Below are 24,327 nucleotides of genomic sequence, written 5' to 3' on the forward strand. Positions count from 1 at the left end.
TTATTATATAAATTCTTCTAGAAATTAGATAAAAACATACCGACTGATACTTACCAAAATCATAAATATGATTCCTAAAAACAAACAATCGTACACGCGATTCTTAAATATTCACGGTTATCTATATCTACAAAAACTGAAACGACGCCGAGTTCTAAAAGGGGAGTAAACAAGGGAAGAAGCGAGTACGAACATTGTTGGGGGCAGCGCATTTGGCGTTGGTAACTTTTATGCTACAAGAAGAGGTTTTTATGAAAGAAACAAGACGCAGATACCAGATGTCAATCTGCGCAGAAATACATATACGTCCCTGGGAAAGCATTTCAAAAATAAAAATCGGGTATTAACAGAACGTGAATTGCCTTGTTTGCACACGATTTTTCTCCCGTTAATACATTGGCGGATCCAGTGAAAAAAAATAGTTCTTTATGCAAGAATGTTGAATCCTCTTCGCTATGGTCTTCGGACTGTTCTGTTTCAACCAGCCTTCACCATCCTCTCCAAGAGAAGCACGTTGAGCGTACCTTCCCTTTTAAGACTTTGGCCGCGTCATTTGTTAGTCCTCTTCCTCAGTCCTCTGTAGGTATAGGCGGTCATCACAGCAAGACGATTTACTTAAAACAAATGTCCCTTTCGGGGACCACTCTATTTTGAATTTGGAAAATGATCTAAACTGTAAGCCAAAGAAAAGAAAGAGGTTGCCATATAAATATATAGTTAGCGATATACAGAAAAGTCAAAAACAGAGTAAATCTTATTTCTTGGTAGTTGAATTTGATAAGTTCAACTCCCTTTCTGTGAAATTAACGCTCAACGAAGTAAGAAAAAATTACCCATCCAACTTTTTTTATTTATAGTATTGCTTATACACAACTTTCAAGTTTTTATCCATGATCGAATATTAACAAGTAGAAAAAATGTTCTTATATACATAATGGATACCATTTGTTTATTTTAAGTACTGAAAGAATAGTTCCAATCTCATTGGTGATGTTTCAATATTTCCATATATTTTCCCATACCCTTCTAGAACAGCCAGACTATAAGAGCAAAGAGCCTAGGCATAGTTCGATAGGAAGTTGAGATCAAATAATCTGTAAAAATGTTAATTTCTTTCTTCATACTGACACTGATATTTTCTCAGAAAACCATTTTCTCTACGTTAGGGTCAGAGATAAGAGATATTGTAAATTTTTCAAGGAAGTGCTATTAAAGAGGATTTTATGGTTGAAATAATTGTTTTGAAGGACTCTAACGACTGATGCCAGTCTATTCGAATGGGAGGAGGCAGATCTGCGGATCGCAGGGTCGTGTTCCCCGGGCGGGGCGTATGCTTTCCATTACGATTTCTTAAAAGACATGTTGTCTGCAATACATAACTAAAATATTGCTGATAAATGGCTTAAAACAAAAAGATTTCAAAAATACGAGCAAAGTTTGTCAACTTAACAATTCTTAAAGCTGATTAGATGTCTTAAAGTTTTACAATGGTGTTTGTTTAATAGTCTGCCAATATCTTAGGAAAATGTGACTTCTGATGGCATTTTTTTGTTAATGCTCAGATATTAGTATAAAAGTGTTACTTAGGATCATACATGAAATTTAAAAGAGGCTGCCGCCCTCTAGGGTTCCTCATTACAGTATAATGGGGTCAAAGGTCAAATGAGTGCATTTACAAATAAACTATGCTGCTTTGCACTCGTTTTATTTTCATATTACCATTTAAATTGGTTTAAATATTGTGTCTCATCGTCCTTTAGTATTTTGTAAATAAAACTGATGATAATATAGAAATTATATATAATATATTACATTATAAAGACTAATATATATCTGGGAAAAGTGGCATACGATGGCAAAGTGTGTTATACTTGACATGTTTGCTTATCTTTATATGTGAATAAACTGCAGAAATATATTTTGGTATTGTCGTATCCAAGGGTTATTTCAATGTAATTTCACGGTCACAGACATGTCAAGGTCAAGACTGAACTTTTGAAAATGACGTCTAAGGTATTAAAGATAGCAAAATGGTGCATATATTAATAATATACTCAACAAGTTTTATAACTCCACACCCGTGTTTTCCTTTTATCGCCAAATTTTGACCGATTTGAATGAATGTCTTACACAATGTTTAATTATTATTTTAATATAATAAAACATAAAAACGATCATAGCATGGTGTAAATTTATTTAACCGTAACGGTAACAATAAGGTAACCCTTAAATTAAAAGCCACATAATAAGTAAATTACAAACCACAGCAGTACACTTTGATCCTATGAAGTTAATGAAATTCAAATTATATATTCTGAATGTTCACCTGTGTTTAGTTGAAATGGAACATCCGTCAATATTTTAAATATGAACATGTTAAGGTAGTTCTGCACGTTTGGATCGAAATTATTTCTACAATGTAGAATTTGATTAAACACTGATTTTTCAAAACTTCAGAATATACCTAGAAAATTAAGCAAATAAAAAAGATAGGGTCGTGCGCTTGATTTTTTGCTAGACTGATTTGAAAAATAGGGACCTCACGCAATATTTCATAATGAGAGTCTATGGGAAAATCATAACTTTCTTAACATTTTCGCGAATAGAAATTTTTCTACAATGTAGATTTTGATGAAACTTCTCACAGTTGTAAATAAAGACATGGCCTATAATTTGATGAAATATAATATATAGGTCCGTGTGCTTATTTTTGAGATATTTGACCATGATTAAAGTAAACCGGACATTTCACGCTAATTTAGGACGTTATTTTGAATTATTTAACATGTGATATGTTTTATTATCATATTTTGACTTTATAATATAGCAACAGTACCATTGTAATAAATTTACTCACAGGTTGCAATTTATTCATAAAATGATTTTCTGTTCCGTACGCCGAATCCAGTCTTTATTCTACGTTTTCCGGAAAAATGGCGTCACGCCATCACTTCCGGTTTATCAAACGTGCAGAACTACCTTAACTTGATATCAGGTTATTGACGTCATTAATAACACCACATTAATGACCAAATTGTTTAATCCCGCAGATGGATAGAGACCAGCACCAAGTTGCATTCATTCTGTGACTTTTTTCTTTTGGGTCATCATATTTGACTGTCATGGCTCAATGAATGTACACACAATTGATATCGCTGTTATGTTTATTTAATTGAACTGGTCATTAAACAATGTCCAATTTTCATTCAAATCTGTCAAAATTTGGCAGAGATAAAAACAAAAGTCATATGCGGAGTTGTTGAGTAGATGATTATAATATTACATTGCAAATGCATTTCTTGCACTTCAGACAGCAAAAAAATGAATTTGAGCTTTGAACTGACTATAAAATGAATAGTTACATATTGTACACCTTTTGAGAAATGTGTGCGAAAGAGAAACTATAGTAGGTTTTGGGGAAGAAAACTACAACGGAAAATGAATTGCATATAATTATATCAAAAAAATCTCACATAAACAGTTAAAATCACTTTACTGTCATGTATACAACCAAGTAATTTTAGCTTAAAAAGGAGAGCGCAGATTTAAGGATCGCGGGGTCGTGAGTTCGATCCCCGGGAGAGGTGTATGTTTTCCATGATGATTTGATAATAAGCTTTGTCAGGAGTAATTTCTTCCTCAACCTTTGAATCATATGGAGAAGTTGGCAGTTACTTGCGGGGGAAAGGCTTGTAATTGTACATACTTGAGAAACACTGATTAGGTTAACTGACCGCCGTTACATGACTGAAATACTGTTGAAAGTAACATTTACATATATGAAATACTTCTTCAGCTCCTAAAGAAATGATTTCAATATTCATTGTATGATACATATTTATGTGAATTTGTCCACGCGGTGATGGTAAAATAGGACCATTTTAGAGGAATAGCTGAAATATTGGTCACATTGTAGGTGTACACAGTACATGTACGGTAATAAACAAAACAGAACAGATCTAGTTAATTTATACATCTATACTATATTTCTTTGATTTGCCGTTATTATTTTCTTTTTATTTACTATCGGTCAGACGTTTATCATCATACTTAATGTATTTGTAATTAAGTACGTATACCACATTTCAAGAACTACCACCGAAGCTCTTTATGCGATATTTGCATTATTTTATTCTGAAAATTCAGCACGCTATTTCTGTTTAAATCGTAACAATTTACACATGTGACACTTGGTTTCAGACAGGATGTCCTTGATAACATTGTGAAAACATATCTAGTATCTTGACACTGAAACATTAGTCATTCAGATGTTTTAAAAATAAAAATGTAAAAATAAAGATATAAAACATCAGACAGGTTGCTTTAGAATTTTTTATGATAGTAACATTAAGGCGAATTCAGTGAAATATTGAAGTTATATCTTCCAGTATTTTCATGATTATGCGAAAACATAACTTCCTACAGGATGAGAAGAACATGAAGAAGAGATCTGAAATTCAAAACGATGGATATATAATAAACATATACTGCCGACTGAATATGTCAGACTAAGACGTCTTTAGCTTATGAAGTGGGACTATTATGGGGTTTATTCATTTTTTATATGAGCGTAAGAAATTGTTTTTGTATAAGGGTAGTTCATTCTTGGATTTCGCACTGACCTTCGTGATACATTGGTACGTTTGGTTTTAGCACCGACCAATCACTCGGAAATCTAAAGTTATTGTTACAGGAAAACAAACATAATACTTTTTTTAGTTGATTCGAAGAGTGAAAAAACTTAACATTTGCGATTATCTAATATCTAAATTTAAACTTTGATATCGCTTAATTTTTGTACATAGATAGTGGTACACTTGTCGCGTGAATATCACACGCGTGGTAATATTACCACGCGTGTGATAATTACGCGGCGGCGTGAGAATCGCACGGTTCCGGGTATAGCCGTGATAATCGCATGGGCGGTCTTAGCCTTAGAGATATATACCAGTATGATGCATAAAATTATTCACTAGGTGATTATTTTAAACTGGTTGTATGTAATCTACTAGATCCATATTATATGTGGAAACAGATAAATAAGATAAACAAGTGACAGTCAACCAGAAAGATCTAGAATCTACAACATTTTATTTCAAAAGTGCAGATCTACTTACTTTCGATTTCGCAAGCTCCGCCATCTTGTCTCTTCAGGCAGCGAATGATGAAATTAAAACGTGCGAATCACGCTTTTCTCCAAAGGTGTAATTACACCGATAAACATATATTTGCCTATGGGTATGTCAAGCAAGTTATTAGAGTCTTAAATTAACAAGAAGTTTTACTGAAGAATAATAGGACAGTTTTGAAATAAGCAACTCATTATTTGCACACCGCGGCCATGTTTTTTGTAGATTTTAGACAAAAAGGTCATTTTCAGAGCGTGTAAATCTTATTATTTTGAGTAGCTATTCACAAACAACAGTCCCATGCACAATATTTAACACCTCTAGCAAGTTTTAAGACAATCTGATTCGTGAAAAAGATAAGTTACTGTGTTCTGCAAGTTTTTTCTGAAGCACCATAAAAGCCGGTAAAATACGTCAAATTGGGCATATTCAAATCAATATATTTAAATTTCAGGAATATAAAATCAAAATTAAATTATGTAAGTTACAAAAGCTATCTTTGAGAATTTAATATGCAAAATTTTGCAAATATTGGACAAAGAATAAGCATTTGGGCAGGTTTTGAAAAACATATATAAACCGTGGACCTGGTCACGACCGTGTGATAATCACGCTACACAAGTATTCCTAAACGTCCACACATTTCTGCAATTAATACAGCACATGCGTAAACCACTGGAATAGAGATTTAATTGACAGCATAGACAATTTGAGATAATGCTTGGGAGAATTTGCACATTTCATACTGTCTAACAAACAGACTCAATCAAACCGAGTTTGCTATTTTTTCGTCCTTGAGTTCTATACTTCCGAAGGAATCTTTAGATCTGTCAATAGTTATTACAGTCAAACTATGTTCTCTAGAACTCGACATGTCAGACAAAATGTGTTCGCAATATCAGTAGTACAAGCCAACGTGAAGTATACATTATATAGACCTTAAAATGGGTTCGAGCCAAGAGTAGTCCGAACAATCCGAATTTTAGCAAAAGAAGTTTGACGGTACTAGTCTTTATAAAATACGCGCCATAGATTTTTCTACCTGTACTGTTAGAGGCAATCAACCAGCCTTTTTGGAAATTGTAAACCTGGAGACGGAAATTTTAGAAACATGGGAAAGATAGCTTTCATAAATGAACAAAGAGCGTACGAAAAGTTAAGCTCAATCTATAGGAATAACTTTAGTCGTTTTGAATTTTGCCAGTCTCAGATGCAATAAATCTACACGAAGTAATTTATTTTACGTTTGAAATTCATAACTATCACCGAAAAAATACAAAATGAATATCAAAAAGTAGTAAAAATGGCAAAAATCTGAAGTTTATAACAAAACATATGCACTTATTGACCTTTGACCTTGTGCTGTGACCTTACTATGACCCTTAGAAGGCGACAGCCCCCCTGATATTTTTCCAATTTTTATAAAGTTAACAATGAACAAGGCGGTCGGGCATTAACAAAAAATGCCATCAAAGGCAATTTCTAGGCCTCTTTTTTTTAATATATAAGCAGACTATAACTACTTCGCTCCATGCCACTTGGAAAAATTCTAAATTCTACATCACTTTATTGCACTATCAGCTAAAGATGATGCAAACAGCTGATTAAACAAATTGTCAAATGCTGCCAGAATCATGATTTTACAATACGTGTTGCTTCTAATTTTTTTGAATAACATCATACGTTGACTTGTCATCCTTTGAATACTGCGATAGTTCTGTATACACTTTTTCAGAGTCCTTGTTTTCACTTGAGGCATTAATTTCTACGACTGTACCTTCTTCTGCTACGTTAATGTAAGCCCTGAAATTAAATAGTTGTTTTTTTGGTTGTTTTTCGTCAAGATGATTCATGAATGCATCCTCTAAATCACATGAATGCATCCTCTAAATCAGTTTTTTTTTCGATTGTTGATACAGTGTACATTCTCTATGAGCATAAATATTGTCTACAGTGTCTACAGAAAAGGGGAAAGTTATAATAAGATTCTATGTAACAATTATTTCCCTTAGAATTTCACAACTGTGGCATCATGACTGTTGCGTATATACCATGTTTCATGTTGAAAAAAAAACCACGTGAAATCTCACTTTTCTACAAACATGATGAAATAGCTAACAGAATAAAATAACAAAAGTTCGTTACACTTGTGTATTCAGATCTTCTGTCTTCTGTTTTCCTGTAAATGTACAGTTATTTATTTATTTATTTATTTATATTTATGGTCAGTATCATAAACACAACGCAAGACAATTAATATAATATAACATCATATTAAACCAATTACTATGCATAGTAAAAAACAGTCTGTTATTAACACTAGGATAAAATGAATATCTTCCATAAAACTAAAGATTCTAAGCCAAGTGTTATACTTTAGAGAAAGCTAGAGACCTATGGATAACCCATTAAACTAAAAGCTTTAAGCTAAAAGCTTATTTCCAATGGGGGTTCATGCTATTCTAATAAAAGATAAAGTGTAAAAGACGAAAAATGTAATTACATGTAGATACATTGTTTTAATATTTATGTATGTTGCAAATGTAATAAACTAGCTTTTATTTATACTTTGCTTTATGCATACACTTAAACAAAAATCTAATGTATTGTTTAAGACCAGTTGTTTTGTTTAAATACCTTTCTCAGTAGACCTTCTTTTATGCAAAATAGTAAGATAGCTTGCGTAAACAAGAAGGCCTGCACTCAGTATACCAAAACAAATTCCAAGAATAGTTCCCGTCTTATTAGTTTCCACTGCGCAAGTTTCAGTGGTATATGTTTGTCTTTGTATATCTGAAACATATACATATACTTCCACTTATGTCTAGGCTAAGTTTTGAAATGTGTATGTCTGTCAAAGGACAAAGAACAAAATATGTGAACCCCTTAAGACTTAGGTCATTTGTAGCATTTATACTCCTTATGAATCCGGAAACAAGAACTAGATATTGTTTATTTGTTTATATGCTTGATGTAATTATATACATGTATATACATTCTTTACTAGTCAGACAACTTGAATCAATTATGGAGCATTGACTTTCTGGTGAATCGTATAATATTTCAAGATTCAAGAGGTAGGGAAGGGACACCTATAATATTCTACTATGAGATTGTTTAATATTTTGTACGGTTTTACGTCTAGGTATGCTTGTATTTATACATTCAATGAAGTAAGCAGTCGTCAAAATTTTGAAATATAGAATTTTCTGTCATAACACATAAGGAATAAACATGTAAACTTATGCAAACTTTAGAATGATCTGACTTCGATTGATCAAATTGCAGATCTTTGAAAGGTGTTTTTTTTTTTCATTAGTAAAATGCTGAATCATTAATCAAAGTCAAAATATATTAATCGTAAATTTACCTTTAGAGAACCTTTTTTTTGGAACGTTAGAATTTTAAAAATACTCGGCCTGTAGTGACGTTTGCAATTTGGTCTACAACAGAAGTTATCGCAGGTAAAGCGATTGAGTTGTTTCGTTATGAGATTTTTTGCTATCAAAGTATATTTCAGATTTTAAATTAAAGCATACCTTCTCTTAACAGAAACAAGTACTGTACGTAACTGCCAACATCGTTTGTAGCTGTCACCTTGTAGCGTCCGTAATCTGACTGTGATACATTTAGTATAGTCAAATGAGACTGTGATCCCGATGATGATACCAGCAAATCATTGCTGCTCAATAATGGCATCCATAACAATCCATTTTCTTTGTGCCAAAGGAATCCTGTAGGACCGGGCACCGGGTATGCTATTGTTGTAAAAGTTAGTGTCGTGGGAACATACAGTGAACTTGTTTTATTCTTTTTTATCTGATGAAGTGGTCGTGGGGAGCCTACAATGTACAATTCTGTTAGAAAAAACATGTTATATGCAGTCTGTAAATGTATAGAACCTAACTAAAATTATAAACAAGTTACAAAGAGTCTTTATATCAGGGTGCGTAGACACGTTCTTTTCATGTCCGTATTTATAAACGGCAACAAATATGTTAGCAACGTGGGCTGCAAAACTGTACATGTTCAAGTTTTTATTGAAAAGGAAGTGCAACGTTTGTAGCAGTATACAATACACATGATCCCTGTGGGAACTATTACCGCATATTTCTCATATTTTTCGTTTAACTGCAAGTTTCTATATGTTTGTGTAGCATTTATGGCAAGTACTGAAAAATGTCCGTTGAAATATAGTTGTGTTGTTTAGTGAAAGCTTTGAAAAGTGCAATACTGAACATGGTTCATTTCTATATCTTTGTTCGATTAGGTAGTTTTAATTCAGTTTTGAAATCAAAATACTTGAAGAGTTTAATCAGGAATTCTCATCTACGCATTGTAGACGTATGTGTTCTTTACCATTATTACTTGTTTTTCGGTATAGTGCTGATGGCAACTCTAATGTCGTTCTATTTGTATCAGAATGCATGCTATGTTCGACATAGCCTGTTATTGCATACGACCATAAATACTAACTAACAAGATACTTCGCTGAGACGGAAAACATTTCATACCAAACACAATACCTAGGAAAATTTGTTTTGCTTCAAGTGTGACGCACAGTTAAAACAAAAGTCACCATATTTGCATAATTGCTCTGGTAATAAATGTTTCATGTTTAACTAAAGTACTTACATCTCACGAATAAGTTGATGCTTGAGCTAGGTGACTGACTTTGCTGATTGTCTCCTCTACAAGTATAAACGCCTGCATGGGAGCACGTGATGCTGCTACGGGTGAACGTTAGACTGCTAGACTGAAACGTCTCCTTCAGTAAAACGTCTTGAAACATTATTTGGACTTTTGATCCTGCATAGCTGTCAATTTCACACTTAAAGTGTACATCAGTTTCATTCTCACTGACAGTAACTTTTGTCTGGCCTTTGTGATGAAAAATGAGGCAACTGGAAGAGTTATATATATCAACCTATAAACAGCGAGAGTGTTTTAATTAATGCTGTATTACAATCACTGTAAATGGCTATATATTACTTAATGAAGTAACTGGATGATTCAATTAATGTAAGTTTTTTAGCTTAACCCTCGGAAAGGAAAGCAATTTCACCAACCCAAATAAAGCAATATCATGCACGAGTTTTACTATTCACTGGATCTCTTTCGCAGTATTAACAAGAAACATAGGTTAAACCGATGGATGCTCCCCGAAATTTGCATATTAAAAGCAAAAAGTGAAATTTACTGACTGGGCACATATAGATTACTGATGTTAAATGATTAAATGGCAATATCTCATTGAAAACTCATGAAAATACGCTCACCCGCTCTTGAGAGTAAAGCATCGCATGATTTTTTGTTGAATTTCAGGCAGTCGTTGCTGAGAAGTACTCCTGACTATGATGGCGCTATAGTTTACACATGTTTAATAATCAAATGGGTGGGCCGATGGTCTAGTGATAACACGCTTGACTGTCAATCCAGAGGTCCGGGGTTCGAATTCCGGTCCAGGTACTGGAAATTTCTGAGATGCTCTTGAGTGTCTCCCACCTAACTAAGAGGCCTGTACTGGTTATTCCCAGGAAAGACGGTTTCGCGTGTATCGGTGCTATACACCGGGCACGTTAAAGAACCAGACTGTCAATTCGCAAAGAGCTAGGCTAAGTTAGCCGGACAGGTCTGTATCTAAAATGATTTTTTCTCTTTCTGTTCTGGGGGCTTTATCTCACTCTGTCCCTCTGGTCAGATCGCTCTGTGTCTGTACTAGTAGAGGATGAATTTCGCGCCCTGTGTGGCTGCGTTTGCTATATGTAAAGCGCCTTTGAACGTGTTTATCATGAAAAGGACGCTATATAAATTTGGTATAATAATAATGATAACAATAAAATGGCAATAAATCAGTGAAATAACATCCAACCAAAAGCCTGAATATAATATGTGCATCTCCTCTTGATAGTAAATCTTCCTATGAAGTATAGCAAAATTCCAACCAGTACTTCGAACAAGAATTGTACTATAGAATACTATTGTCGAAAATCGAAGGGCAATAACTTGGAGAAAAATCAGGAACATGAAGATAGTATCGAGGACTTAGAGCGAAACTGGTCTATCTGCTTCTATTTCTATATACAGATAGACCAGTTTCGCTCTAAGCCCTCGGTATGCGCATTCCCTCTAAAGAGTGAAGCTTCCTGTATGAAGTTTCAATAAATTCCCACCATTGTTGAAATCTGCATAACATTTGAAACTGTAGTAAATATTATCATATTTTGTGAACCTCAACCCTTCCACTGTCTAGAAAAGTTTTAATCAATGGATGACTTAACAGCAAAGGATAAAACAAGATATTAACTTATAACTAATGGGGACAAAATAAATTGTGTTACTTACAGTTTACGATAACTTGCAGGGAAGTTGTGTCACGGTGGTCTATGATAGCGGTATTCTGACAACTGCACGTGTAATTTCCTGCCTCATATCTTGTTAATGTGTCAAGTTGAAATTCGCCCTCAAACCCAACCACTTTACCTGTTGAGCTATTTGTCCACTTGTATGAGCAGGAAGGAAAACAATCTGACTGACATGTGATTGTAGCTGGTGTATTGCCTTCCGCTAGTATGTATGGAGACTGGACATTGATATTACATCTATCGGGTCCATCTTAAAATAGTAGAAAACAGGTGAAGTGATGTATGTTTGTTTGTATGCAAGTACACATTTCTTCCGAAAACCATAGCTTTTATACTAAACACAAAGAAACGCTTACATGAGTTAAAGGTCTTTTTTGGAATTAATTAGAATTATATTCATAGAAAACAAATTTTCCTGCTATATAATGAAAATGATATTTGCCAGACATGAACAACTTTCATACCTATAATTTACTTCGAAATGTACAAATTTGCATCCTGACATTGATCCCAGAGTTGTGTGTGCCAATCTATTACCAAAAATTATCAGACACTACAAAATTCTCGGCAAAGTAGGGACATTGAAAAAACAAAAACAAACACACGGGCACCCGTATCACTATACAATCATGTAAAGGACATACTAGCCCGGCTTATAAATCCTAAAATATGGCCGAACCTTGCACATTTTAGTAGAGACTTAAGATAACGCATTTCTTAAAGAACAATACCAGAAGATAAATTCTGGATATGGAACACTCGAATCAGTCAACCATGAAAGCCTGGGCAAACTGTTATGTGACGTCATCTTTAGGACTATTGAATTTGTAAAAATAATTTGATTATGTTCAGCAACGTTTAAAATTGTATCGCCCTTTTCGAAATTTCCAATAATCTGGTGACAAAACAATTGGGATATGTAGAACTTCTCAAAGTTACATTATTTTAAGAAATGTCAAAGAAAGGTTACTTTTGGAATAATTTGTATGAACAGGGATAAATTATCTAAAACGACGTATCACATTTCTTAAACTTTACATCCTGTTTTCAAACAAAGACAAAATTTTTATAAAATAGTGTTATAAAGAAGAGGAAACATGTGTTCATAATTAGGTTATATCGCTTTAGAATTCTTCCAACTATAAATGCCTTGTCGGGTCATTTTAAACTTGTCCACACATACGGGAGAGATGTCTCATATTTTGCTCATTCTAAATGTTGTATGTTTCTTTCTTGTGGATACGAACTAAACCTCGTATTTATGTAATAATCAATTCATACGTAGATCTTAATTTGAATTAAATACTTTTCTATACTTTTGCAGCGATTTACTACTTGATATAACATAATGAAGAACAATGTAGAGTGCTTAATTTCATGACTATTTCGCAACAGAGCTAGGCTAAGGGATGGCATATAAAATACTAAGAAAAGCAGACCCTTTCTAATTGTTAAAAGCAAAGAACGTATATAAAACTGAAAGAAGAAATATTCCCAAAAGAATATTTGTAGGGATAGGTCAGAGAGATTTTATTAGTGCCGCGATGTTGCATACAGCTGTAAACTATATGACAACATGCACTTTCCAAATCTTCTAGCATCAAACTTAGACTTTTTCAAATACCTTTCAAATTACTACATGCACATATTTTTACTTATTTAGAAAAGTATATTGTTAGTAAAATGTCAAAAATACGGCTTATTGAAACATGCAATATCATATACTTCTATTCACATCAATGCCTTAACCCATTTAGAAGCGGCTCAATAAAAAAACTTAATTATTCTAGCTCATATTTTATTGTTTATTGTAGTCATTTAAAACATTTGCTTAGAACTCCATATTTAAAAGTGGCATGTGAAATAACGTTTTGACACGAACTAATGCAAGTTGATCCCGATAAGGTAAAATATCCGGAAAACAGGTATGTTGTGTGTGTGTGGGGGGGGGGGGGGGGGGTGCGTGGGGGAGAGGGGGCTACTCCTCCAAATATGCTTTTTAAATTATGAATAAAACTGAACATTTGCGCATGTTTAAAACGATTTCCTTACTAAATTTCATTTTTGAGGTGTTTTTACCTGTCAGAGATACATTATTCATATATAAATTAATGAGAAAAAATGTATGATTGCTTAATGTTTTTTCTTATAGTCTGGCGACTTTGATCTAACATATTTATATCAAACTGCATTTCACCAGTGAGATTATATACTGTGCTAGTCTGTCGTATGACTGTAGACAAAATATTTATAAATGTACTTTTACATATGTTTCTAATTCATCAAAGTACATTACAATATGGACAGGCTACCTCATTAGTATATGTTAAAATTGCTTCTGCATTATAAACGATAAACCTACGTACCATTACCACGACTTTAAGTAAAGGTGGAACAATTGCGGTATGGTAAATGTGTATGTTACCGGATGTGACCAATGGGAAAACTGCATTGTGACACGACATGAATACGTTTTCTGTAGGGTTCCCGAGAAGTATAACTCCCAAAATATGTAAAATTAGACTGAATATTTCAAGTGGTAGTAATAAGATACACATCACCATTGTGGTTTACAAATTTATATTTTGGTATGAAATACATGCTTTTTTAAGCGCATGTGCAGACTACCGCCTTCTGTAAGCTTACACGTCCATATGTTTCATACCCAGATATGAACCACTAAACCAAAGTCTATTTCTTAATGAAAGGGAATGTAAGATGAACATAAGCATTTTTACACAACTTCGTACTGCACTTGATGAAATGAAAAGAAATAAATAGTTCTACCGAAGTAAATTGGCTTTCCAAAACGGAGCTACAAATATCAGAACATTTGGATGTACGATTGCTCACAGACGTCGCGTCGTCATTCTTTTGTGATTATACTAGACAGTAGTCATAAGACACTTTCATGATGATGCATGCTAGTATAAATATATGCCGTAAGTTAAAAAGTTTATTTATAAAAACAGTTAATGTAATGCAAAACTGAATCAGTGTAAACAATGTTGAAGAAAGGCAAATAAAAAATGTGCTTCTATGATATAAATAGCAAATTAGCAGTTTCCATTTTGGTATGTACTACATTGATGCGTTCGAAATACGCACCCCTTAACATTTAAAACACGAATATATTTAGCTGATTTTTATTTTACACTATCGCCATAGACCTTTAGGATGATAGGTAAATAATAGCTCTGTAAGACTTTTTCATGCTTTGTGTGATTAAATTATGTTCTGATATCAATTTTCTTTCACTCTAAAAATATTCATATGTCAGATATAAATACAGTTTGATTAACGTAAGAAATAAATCGGGACTTAGTACTGTTCGTTTGAGTATATCTTTAATTACGTTAGTTTGCAAAACTATATAGAATGATACACACATCATGCCATTACAAAGAGTAAAACAGCTTTGTTAGATTTATAGAAACATTTCACTTAAAATATCACACCCATGTCTTTATATAAATCACCCTATTAAAAATATCGCATTTTAATTAGATATATTAAAAACATTTTGGTTCAATTCTTGCGCATCTGAGTTCTGAACTGTGATAAAGCAGGTGAATAACCCACTCGACGGCCTTCTTTATTTTTATTCTAACATGGTCATTGAAATTTTATGATAAAATTTTGCTGGGCTTCATTTATCCAAGTAGTAATAAACCGGACGTCATGCCACCATTTGACGTCATAATGGACTTCATAATGCTGTCCAGCTTGCTTACGGAAGGTCGGTGGTTCTACCCAGGTGCCCTTTCGTGATGAAATAATGCACGAGGGGCACCTGGGGTCTTCCTCCACCATCAAAGCTGGAAAGTCGCCATATGACCTGAATTGTGTCGGTGCGACGTTAAACCCAACAAATCAAATCAAATCATAATGCTGTCTTACCGGTCCGCGCGATAACCGTTGTTTATCACATATTCTAACACAACCGAATTCATTTTCCTAGCTGATTATTGTGTACTTTTATATATCAGTACATTTTCCTGACGTCACAATTATTTAGTGGTGGGCCGGTGGTCTAGTGGTAACACGCTTGACTGTCAATCCAGAGGTCCGGCGTTCGAATCCCGGTCCAGGCACTGGAAATTTCTGAGATGCTCTTGAGTGCCCCCCCCCCCCCCCCACCTCACTAGAGGCCTATACTGGTTCTTCCCAGGAAAGACGGCTTCGCGTGTATCGGTGCTATACACCGGGCACGTTAAAGAACCAAACTGTCTATTCGAAAAGAGCTAGGCTAAGTTAGCCGAACACGTATCTGAAACATTCTTTCTGTCTAATCTGGGGGCTTTATCTCACTCTGTCCCTCTGGTCAGATCGCTCTGTGTCTGTACTAGCAGAGGATGATTTCGCGCCCTGTATGGCTGCAGTTGCTGTAAAGCGCTTTTGAACGTGTTTATCATGAAAAGGGCGCTATATAAATCTGGTATAATAATAATAATAATAATAATAATAATAATAATAATAATAATTACGTCAGTCGCGCAGGAAAAAGAAATCAAGACAAAATAGAAAATAGGCAAATACTAGCATTTGATAGATGTCGTCAAAGATGTACTTTAAAGTCCTTCGTAACGTGTTAGAATCGAAATAATATATCAAATTTAGTGATTTGCTCTTCATTGTTTGTCATCTGATGCGTATTATTATATCACTCGAGCTACGCCCAGGTGATATTAATTCTTATTTCTTTAATATACAGAGACTGACTACATTCTTCTTTGTTTAACTTGCAACCAAATCCAGCTATGTCAGAATGTGCAATTTATTTAATGGTAAATCGGCATGAATGATTCCACTCAATTATTCTTTTTGAGACCACGAACCTTTTAATCTAAATACATAAGTGCCTGGATACTTGTAACTTACCAATATTATAACACATTAATAACGGTAATGCGACAAATATGCACAATCTATTTACATTTACCGATTACCTCCCTTTTAATTGCGTTAACTGATTTGTTTTCAGGAAACTGATATATTCGATCGCGGATAATGTCACAGAAGTGTAATAAGTGTTGTTTTAAGGGTTTTGTATTGAAAAATGAGTATTATATTACAAACATTTTACGGTAATTTTGATAAAAATGAAGGACCGGTAGCTGTTTATAAACCACAATGAATATTTTTGTCTTTTTCTGAAATATATTATTTATTTACATTATTTCAATTTTGCATTCCTATAAAGATAAATTATATAACAATTTTGTCAGGATTCATTAAAAAATATAACTACTAAGAGCATTTTTATCAAAATAACGGAAGTCGTTGCGCATGAATAAACTTGAGAGTAAACCTGTTTTTAATATGATAAATAGAAAGATATTAATACAAAACACTTAAATCCCAAAAATCTTAATGTTTTATTAAAAATTGAGCGAAATATGACGATTTAAAAAGAAATTTGCTGAAAATATCCTTTATATGAGTTGTCTGCCCCTGACAAGAGAAGGTGCGAAAAGTCAGTGTTCCATATCCAGATTTCTATTTGACATAACCTTCAATCATTTTATGTTCATGGCTTGTCTCTACTAAAAAGTGCAAGATCGAATGACTTATAAGCCGGGCTAATATAGCCTTTTATCTCAATGGCCGACCTTGATGTTGAACCACATACTTAGCTAAAAATTTAGATCTTCACACATTCATATTTTGTGAGCCGTTTTCTCCAAAGTTATTGTAAATGTCTTAAGAAATAGAAACATTATGTATAAAAACTCACTTACAGGTGCGTTTCATTATTTAATTTATTGCAAAAGTATTTGCCACCCTCATAATGCATTTAGATGAGTTTATCTATTGGATGTTTGAATTGAAAGAAAATAGTAGACAATGATACATTAGAATGTATAATAACACCTAGGTATAAACAATTTACAGATAGATTATTGTCCAACTACTGGAAATTTTGAAAGGGACTGCAGTACACTAATTACATCATTCATTGGTATTTTCGTAACCGATGTAGCTTTGAAGTATGTGCAATATGTCAGTATCAGATTTTTTCCAGACGGTCTTAGACGGAGGCCTTGTGACTACTGCGTCGTCCACATAACCCGCGGAACGGGATCGAGCACCACCAGGGTAACAACTATTTTCTCATATGACACCACTACTGGTTTTCCAGGAAACGGGCTTGAAAACTGCTTCAAATAAGCTTGAAGCATTCACTACAATCGTGATATAAATAGTTAGTATAACCTATGATGCCTTTACCAGACCGTATCCATAGACAGTGAGCTATCGCAACCAGTGCTCATGAAGTACAGTATACCGCAAGGGTCTGACCTGGGGCAAGAACTACACAATGTAAACAAAATCTGTCGGGAGCTATCTTCAAAAAGTACGGACTGAACAATCATTTCTATGCGGACGAATCACAGTTATATCAATCCTTCAAACCGATAGAGAGAATATTTTTTGAAGAGACCATCCATCGCATTAAGAGTTGTCTAAAGTCTAAAGGATACAGTAGTGTTGAATGAATACCAGCATATTGAAACTCAAAGCTGACATAAAAACAGAATTAATCATATTTTTTTTCATCTGTACACAAAGCACAATTTGTGTCAAATGTTTCTTTGACAGTGAACGGCTCTGAAATCAAACAAGCAGGCAGTGTCACGAACCTCGGTGCTTACCTGGACTCGAACATAAAGATAGGGCAACATATGAATAGTGTTTTTAGGAATTCCTATGCACATTTGCGGCAAATTGGTCACATCAGACAATATCTAACCATGAACGCAACCACATCTCTAATCAATTCTCTTGTTACATTACGTTTGGAATATTGTAACTCTCTTCTACATGGGATTCCAAAACCGCCAATGAACAAACTAAACAAATACGGCAGCTAGGATCGTAGCCAGAACATCCAAATACGACAATATAACACCTGTGTTGCTTCCAGTGCTTTGCAATGTAGAATATAAAATTCTATGAACTCAATGGTCAATCGCCGGCTTATGTAGTGAATATGATGGAAGTATATACGCCGTCCAGAAATCTGAGATCCCAAAAGAATTTATTAACATAAGTGGTGCCCAAATTTCGGACAGTACGATATGATGACAGGATCTTTCATACATCAACTGCGAGGTTATGGAATACCCAGAGAGTTTCTAATTTACATATATAAATAAAAAATGGTAATTGCTCAAAATTAGGAAATATATAAGAACATATCTGTTGATAGAAAATGGATTACGTTTCTGAAACATTTATTATATACAATATAGTAGATAAATCGAGGATTCGCGTACATAAAACTCCAACTGTGTTATTGTATATTAAGTTCAAATCGATCCAACAAATGGGAAAGATTTTTGCAATTAATAAACAAATACACAATTGCATGAAACGCACCTGTGCATTGTAATTATTCACTAATTCATGATATCCTTAATTCATTTTGTGAGATCCTTTATTCTTGTTATAATATCATAAAAACAGTTAATGCTATCTGAAAGAAAAAAAAGTGTATTTGATAATATCATTAACTATTATTAAATCTTTATAGTCATTTTCATTGGTTTAAAGATAGTCACTTTTATGCTAAAAAGTCGGACTGACTTGCAGGCGGAGTCAAAACACGAACTAAAATCTAAAACAATATTCCCTAGTGTGTGTGTGGGTGGGGGGGGGGGGTGAATTGGGTCTATGGTAGCCCGGGGACTATAACATTTTGAGGTAAAACAATGGGAAATCTTGCATTATTTTCTAGGAAAAATGACCAACCACTGCATCTGTTTACATTTGATTTGATCTCTTTGTAGCCGATTAACCCTTGCACATGTTGGATATTAAAACCACTGTTGCCATGTGGGTTCGATAAATATGAGGATATATCGATCTGGAAAAAGTAGTATCAACCTCAGATTACGCCCTCGATCGATATCATTTTTCCAAGCCGATAAATCCTCATATCGACCCCATTAAAAGGCAATAAATGTATATCACATTTTAAGGCACCATTTAGAATATTTTCTGATAGCATGCACAAAGTCATTAAATTATATACAAAATTGAAAATGAATTAGGAGACCTCCACGAACGAGTGGTTAAGCTCGCTGACTTCGAAACACTTGTTCTTTGTTGTGTGTTCGAAACATCGCTTAGGGCGTAGAATTCTTTAATGTGAGGAAGTCATGCAACAGACTTATATTGAGGGGCACCTGATGTCTTCTTCCAACGCTGAAAGCTGGAAGGTTGCCATGTGACCTGTAACTGAGTCTGTGTAACGTTAAACTAAAATTAATAATGCCAATAACACAATATAGAATATTTGATTTATCTAAAAATACGAGAATTCGATTAAATCATATCCTAATTTCATTCTCTAATAGGTTCCTAACGACAATACCTCGTTGCCACTGACTACAATATTTCCAGGTTTCGTCCATTAATAGTTACAGGATGGGTTACAGACTACAGACAGACTACAAGATATATCATTAATGTGACTGTTTTCTTATATAAGGGTAAAAATTGTGTTGTACCTATATCTGGACCATCTGCAAATTACATAGAAGAGACTAAAGTACACTAACTCGCTCCAATAATGTATTACTGAAACATGAAAAAAACACAGCCTGTCACTTGAATTACAAACAGTATTCCATATAATTTTAAATTGTGGTTTAGATATAGACTTACATATAATATTTATTGTATGCCCATCACTGCTAGCAGATGTTAAACCAGTAATTGTAGGTCCGTATTCAGTAGCAGTACAAGTAAAATTTCTATTTGCATCCTCCTTTACAAGTTTTGTGACTATCAGTGTCTGTTTAAATTGTGAATAAATATATCTTGCATCTGTTGGATTTACAACATTGTTCACTTTCCAGTTGTACTGTAGATTAAGCTTTGGATCACTTGGGTTTGTTGTTGAATGACTGATGCATGTTAGAGTAACATTATTTCCGACGCTATATATTTTGTTGTCATTTTGAATTGTTGTTGTCTTTGGTATACCTGAAAGTATATGTTACTCCTTTCAAATCATAACTCCCTAAATCACAGACACCAGATAGCGAACAAAACGGGCAAATCCAGACCTGTATCAAATAAACGTTCCGGCCGAAACCACCCGTATGTGACGGCTGTTATGTTTAACTATTTTATAAGTGTTTACGATGAAATGTCATTGATCCAAACTTCACATTTTATTGACAATTGTTCCTTTCCGTAAAAATACAAACCCCGTTTCGAAAACAATCCTGTTATTTATGCAAAAACACAGCAAAACGAGTAATAGAATGTTGTACATGAGGACAATACAGATAGCAATATTGAAATATGTAGATTTGATTTGGTGGATACTGATGAAATTCTACATAGGCCCCAAGTTCTGACGTTGATATTAATGATTCTTTTTCCGGAAGGTCATTCAAATGAGCCAGATTCATGGAAGTTGTGGAATAATATTCATGGAAAACAGAAAATTACTCGGACAGAGATATCCGTCTCGAAGACTTGCGACAGTTAATGACTTACAGACACTGGCCTAGTAATATGATCTAAGAAATGTCAATAACTTACTCATGAAAGAGGACATCGTATAAACGAATAAGTTTAAATACGTCCATATAATGTCTGATCTCATAACATTGCCACAGAAACAAAACAGATATGCTCAACAGCAAATTTCAATAAAACTACAGCAACTAAATGAAAAGGGAAACGGTATTTGGGGATCTCTAAGGCAAACAAATCGATTTAACAAAACATCACCCAGCTCATATCATGGTAGGTATCATCTTTTGTATGTTTATTCATTTTTTCTCCCACCTTGTACTTTTGTAATTTGCATATTATAACAACTGAAGATGACATATTTTTACTGCCAAAATATGGGAAATGTTATCTCAGCTAAGTGTCTTTGTTCAAGAGGTTTATTTGATAGCAATATCAAAGATTGATGTCTAAAAGAAAGTTTGCCAATGCCTGGAGAAGGGTTAAAACAAAAGTAAGCACTGACCTTAGAAAGCATTTTCACGAAGCCGAGATAATATGTAACTTATAGTGAAACAAATGAAACAGGTTTTCTACAGACTTTATATATTCTACCGCAGTATTTATATATTGATCAAGTAAGTATGATGTGCTTACCAAATTTGAAATGGTACGTGTTTGTACTTCCATGATTCATGACAAATATGTCATGGGTAAGTGACAGTATATAAAATACAAATACAGACAGCTTCACTTTTAAAGTTATTGTGCATATTCGTTTCATGTTTACAGTTTATTAAGGTCTTATTACTCATTAACTGCCCATTCATTATTTGTTTCACAGAACTGACCTTTATTGCACAGAATATTACAAAATTAATTACACTGCATTTTCTAGCTGAAAGGTAGAGGAGTGATCTGTGTATAATCATTTTACTCCATTATGCCTAGTCTTATACTAATTTTCTATAAATATTACTGCTGTCACAATTACAAAAAAAATATTTTGTGTTTATATGGGTATTAGCTAAATAAAGAGCTGCACATTTCATTATTCTGACAAAGAGAAAGGGTAAAGACAGAAGGTAAAGGAAGATTTTATTTACTAAATGAATATAAGCTCTGCTGAGCGTTTGAGCGACATTATCTTAGAACATTTAAAACCAATTATACCTTACCCCCGCAATTATCTGTTACCTATTTACAGGTGGGTCGACTTGAGCAATTGCGATAACTTTCCCAGGACACATCCCATTGTGAGTAGCCAAAAAAAGAACCCAGGGCCATCCGAAAATAAGCGTCTTAGTTCTTTCGCACAATGCGTCTAAAGTGGGACAAAGGGATAAGTAAAATAAGTGATGCAAAATCTTTCAGAAAATGGAATAAACTTGCTTAAGTGGTATAATGGATTTCAAGCTCAATGCTGCTGTTTTGTGATTCTTTAAATGACAATTAAATGTCCACTTACCTAACACATATAGTGATATACAACTAATAGATTCAGTGTCCCGATTCATACTATAAACGTTGCCATTTTGCAACTTCACTTTAGAAATTTCCACAGAAAGGTTTCCGGTTGTGAGGTTACCAACGAAATTCAGACTGTTGTCAAGATATAAGCTGGTGAAATTTGCTCCATTGAAATATGCAATTCCAAGTACTTTAACCTGATTAGACATCAAAATATCATAAACTACAAACTGTTTAAAATTAACATCAACTTGGAACTGCAGTCTAACTGTTTCTCCAACTCGTGCGTATTTTGAAGTTGAATTTGCAGGACATGCATTTATATCTGAAAAAAAAGAAAGATTACTTGAACATTGAGTAGCATCGACTTTGTTTGATAACGCGACATATACTAGTAGTGAAAACAGAAACAAGTAACAAACTACAGTATGTTTTCGCACAGATGATTTGTTACCATATAACATGATAAAAAAAATAGATAATAATACCATTTTAATTCAACAATTCATGAAAAAAAAACATTAAGATCAACTAGAAAGTGTTAGCGTACGATCTGCATTAACAAGTTATATGAATGACTTATTACAGAGCTTTTAGAACACCAACAAAATCATTTTACCTGGACATATATGTAGAAGAATCCATAAAGATACGCATTTCCAGATATCCATATTTGTTCTTAAAAGTAACCACTACATGTTGTAATTATAACAATGTTAACAAACTTCAACAATGAGGAAGTTAAATTATGTATATTTACATACGATCGAGTATGGCATGTCAAACGTTGCTTCATTATATATGTTTGTTATTATTATTGTATGTTTGTTATTGTTATTCAATGTCGTGTCATTCATATTCTAAAATTTGCTATTGTTATTATATATGTCGTTATTCTTAAGGTAGATCTATGTTCGATGTTCTTATGGTACAAGTCATTATTGTTATTCTATGTTTCGTTATTGTTATTGTATCTCTGATATTATTATTCAATGTCGTGTCATTCATATTCTAAGTCTTACCATTGTTATTCTATATGTCGTTATTCTTATTGTATGTTCGATATTCTTATGGTAAAAGTCATTATTGTTATTCTATATTTCGATATTCTTATTGTATCTTTGATATTGTTATTCAATGTCGTGTCATTCATATTCTATATGTTAGCTACATTGTTATTCTATATGTCGTTTCTCAAATTGTATGTTCGATATTCTTATTTTAAAGACGTTATTGTTGTTGTATATTCATTATTGTTTTTGTAAGCATGATATTCCTATTGATGTGCGATTTCCCGCGAAATAAATGGCACAGCGACAATCACATACAGAATAAGAATGACACGTTTTGTAAATAGAATCGTCAGATATTGAACAACAATGATGACTTTTACCATAAGAATATCAAACATACAATAAGAATAACGACATATACAATAACAATGGTAATACTTAGCATATGAATGACACGACATAGAATATCAATATCAAAGATACAATAAGAAAAACCAAATATAGAATAACAATAATGACTTTTACCATAAGAATATCGAACATACAATAAGAATAACGACATATACAATAACAATGATAAGACTTAGAATATGAATGACACGACAATGAATAACAAAATCAAAAATAACGAAATATAGAATAACAATAATGACTTTAAGAATATGAATGACAAGACATTGAATAACAATAACAAACATACAATAATAATAGCATACATATATATATAATTTAGCAACGTCTGACATGCCATAATCGAGTACTTTAAAATGTTTGTATTAATAGGCCTAAACTTTGATAATGTGACAGTTGACCTCAATAAGTGCAACTCAGTACGAAAAAAGTTTTATATAAACGATTTGTTGCTGCTTACAGTTC

General features: G+C 33.5%; 1 protein-coding gene across 4 annotated transcripts; it reads right to left on the minus strand.

The window, feature by feature from the left end:
- Nucleotides 1–829: 829 nt before the first annotated feature.
- On the minus strand, nt 830–23,214 carry LOC123534418 (uncharacterized). Of its 4 annotated transcripts, XM_045316658.2 has the most exons (6): nt 11,475–11,614; nt 9,765–10,033; nt 8,669–8,971; nt 7,767–7,922; nt 7,275–7,308; nt 830–6,932 (listed from the first exon to the last, which is right to left on the minus strand). In XM_045316658.2, the coding sequence occupies exons 2-6, from the start codon at nt 9,919–9,921 to the stop codon at nt 6,788–6,790; spliced, it is 795 nt and encodes a 264-aa protein (XP_045172593.2). In that variant the 5' UTR covers nt 9,922–10,033; nt 11,475–11,614; the 3' UTR covers nt 830–6,787. The 4 variants fall into 4 exon arrangements, with proteins under 4 accessions (XP_045172593.2, XP_053375979.1, XP_053375980.1 ...); XM_053520004.1 differs by lacking the exons at nt 830–6,932; nt 7,275–7,308; nt 7,767–7,922; nt 8,669–8,971 and adding exons at nt 20,168–20,488; nt 22,437–22,763; nt 23,058–23,208 and having other exon boundaries at nt 9,776–10,033; nt 11,475–11,744; XM_053520005.1 differs by lacking the exons at nt 830–6,932; nt 7,275–7,308; nt 7,767–7,922; nt 8,669–8,971 and adding exons at nt 22,437–22,763; nt 23,058–23,214 and having other exon boundaries at nt 9,776–10,033; nt 11,475–11,744.
- Between the last annotated feature and the right edge of the window lie 1,113 nt (nt 23,215–24,327).

Source organism: Mercenaria mercenaria, chromosome 12, assembly GCF_021730395.1.
Source record: "Mercenaria mercenaria strain notata chromosome 12, MADL_Memer_1, whole genome shotgun sequence".
Classification (NCBI taxonomy): domain Eukaryota; kingdom Metazoa; phylum Mollusca; class Bivalvia; order Venerida; family Veneridae; genus Mercenaria; species Mercenaria mercenaria.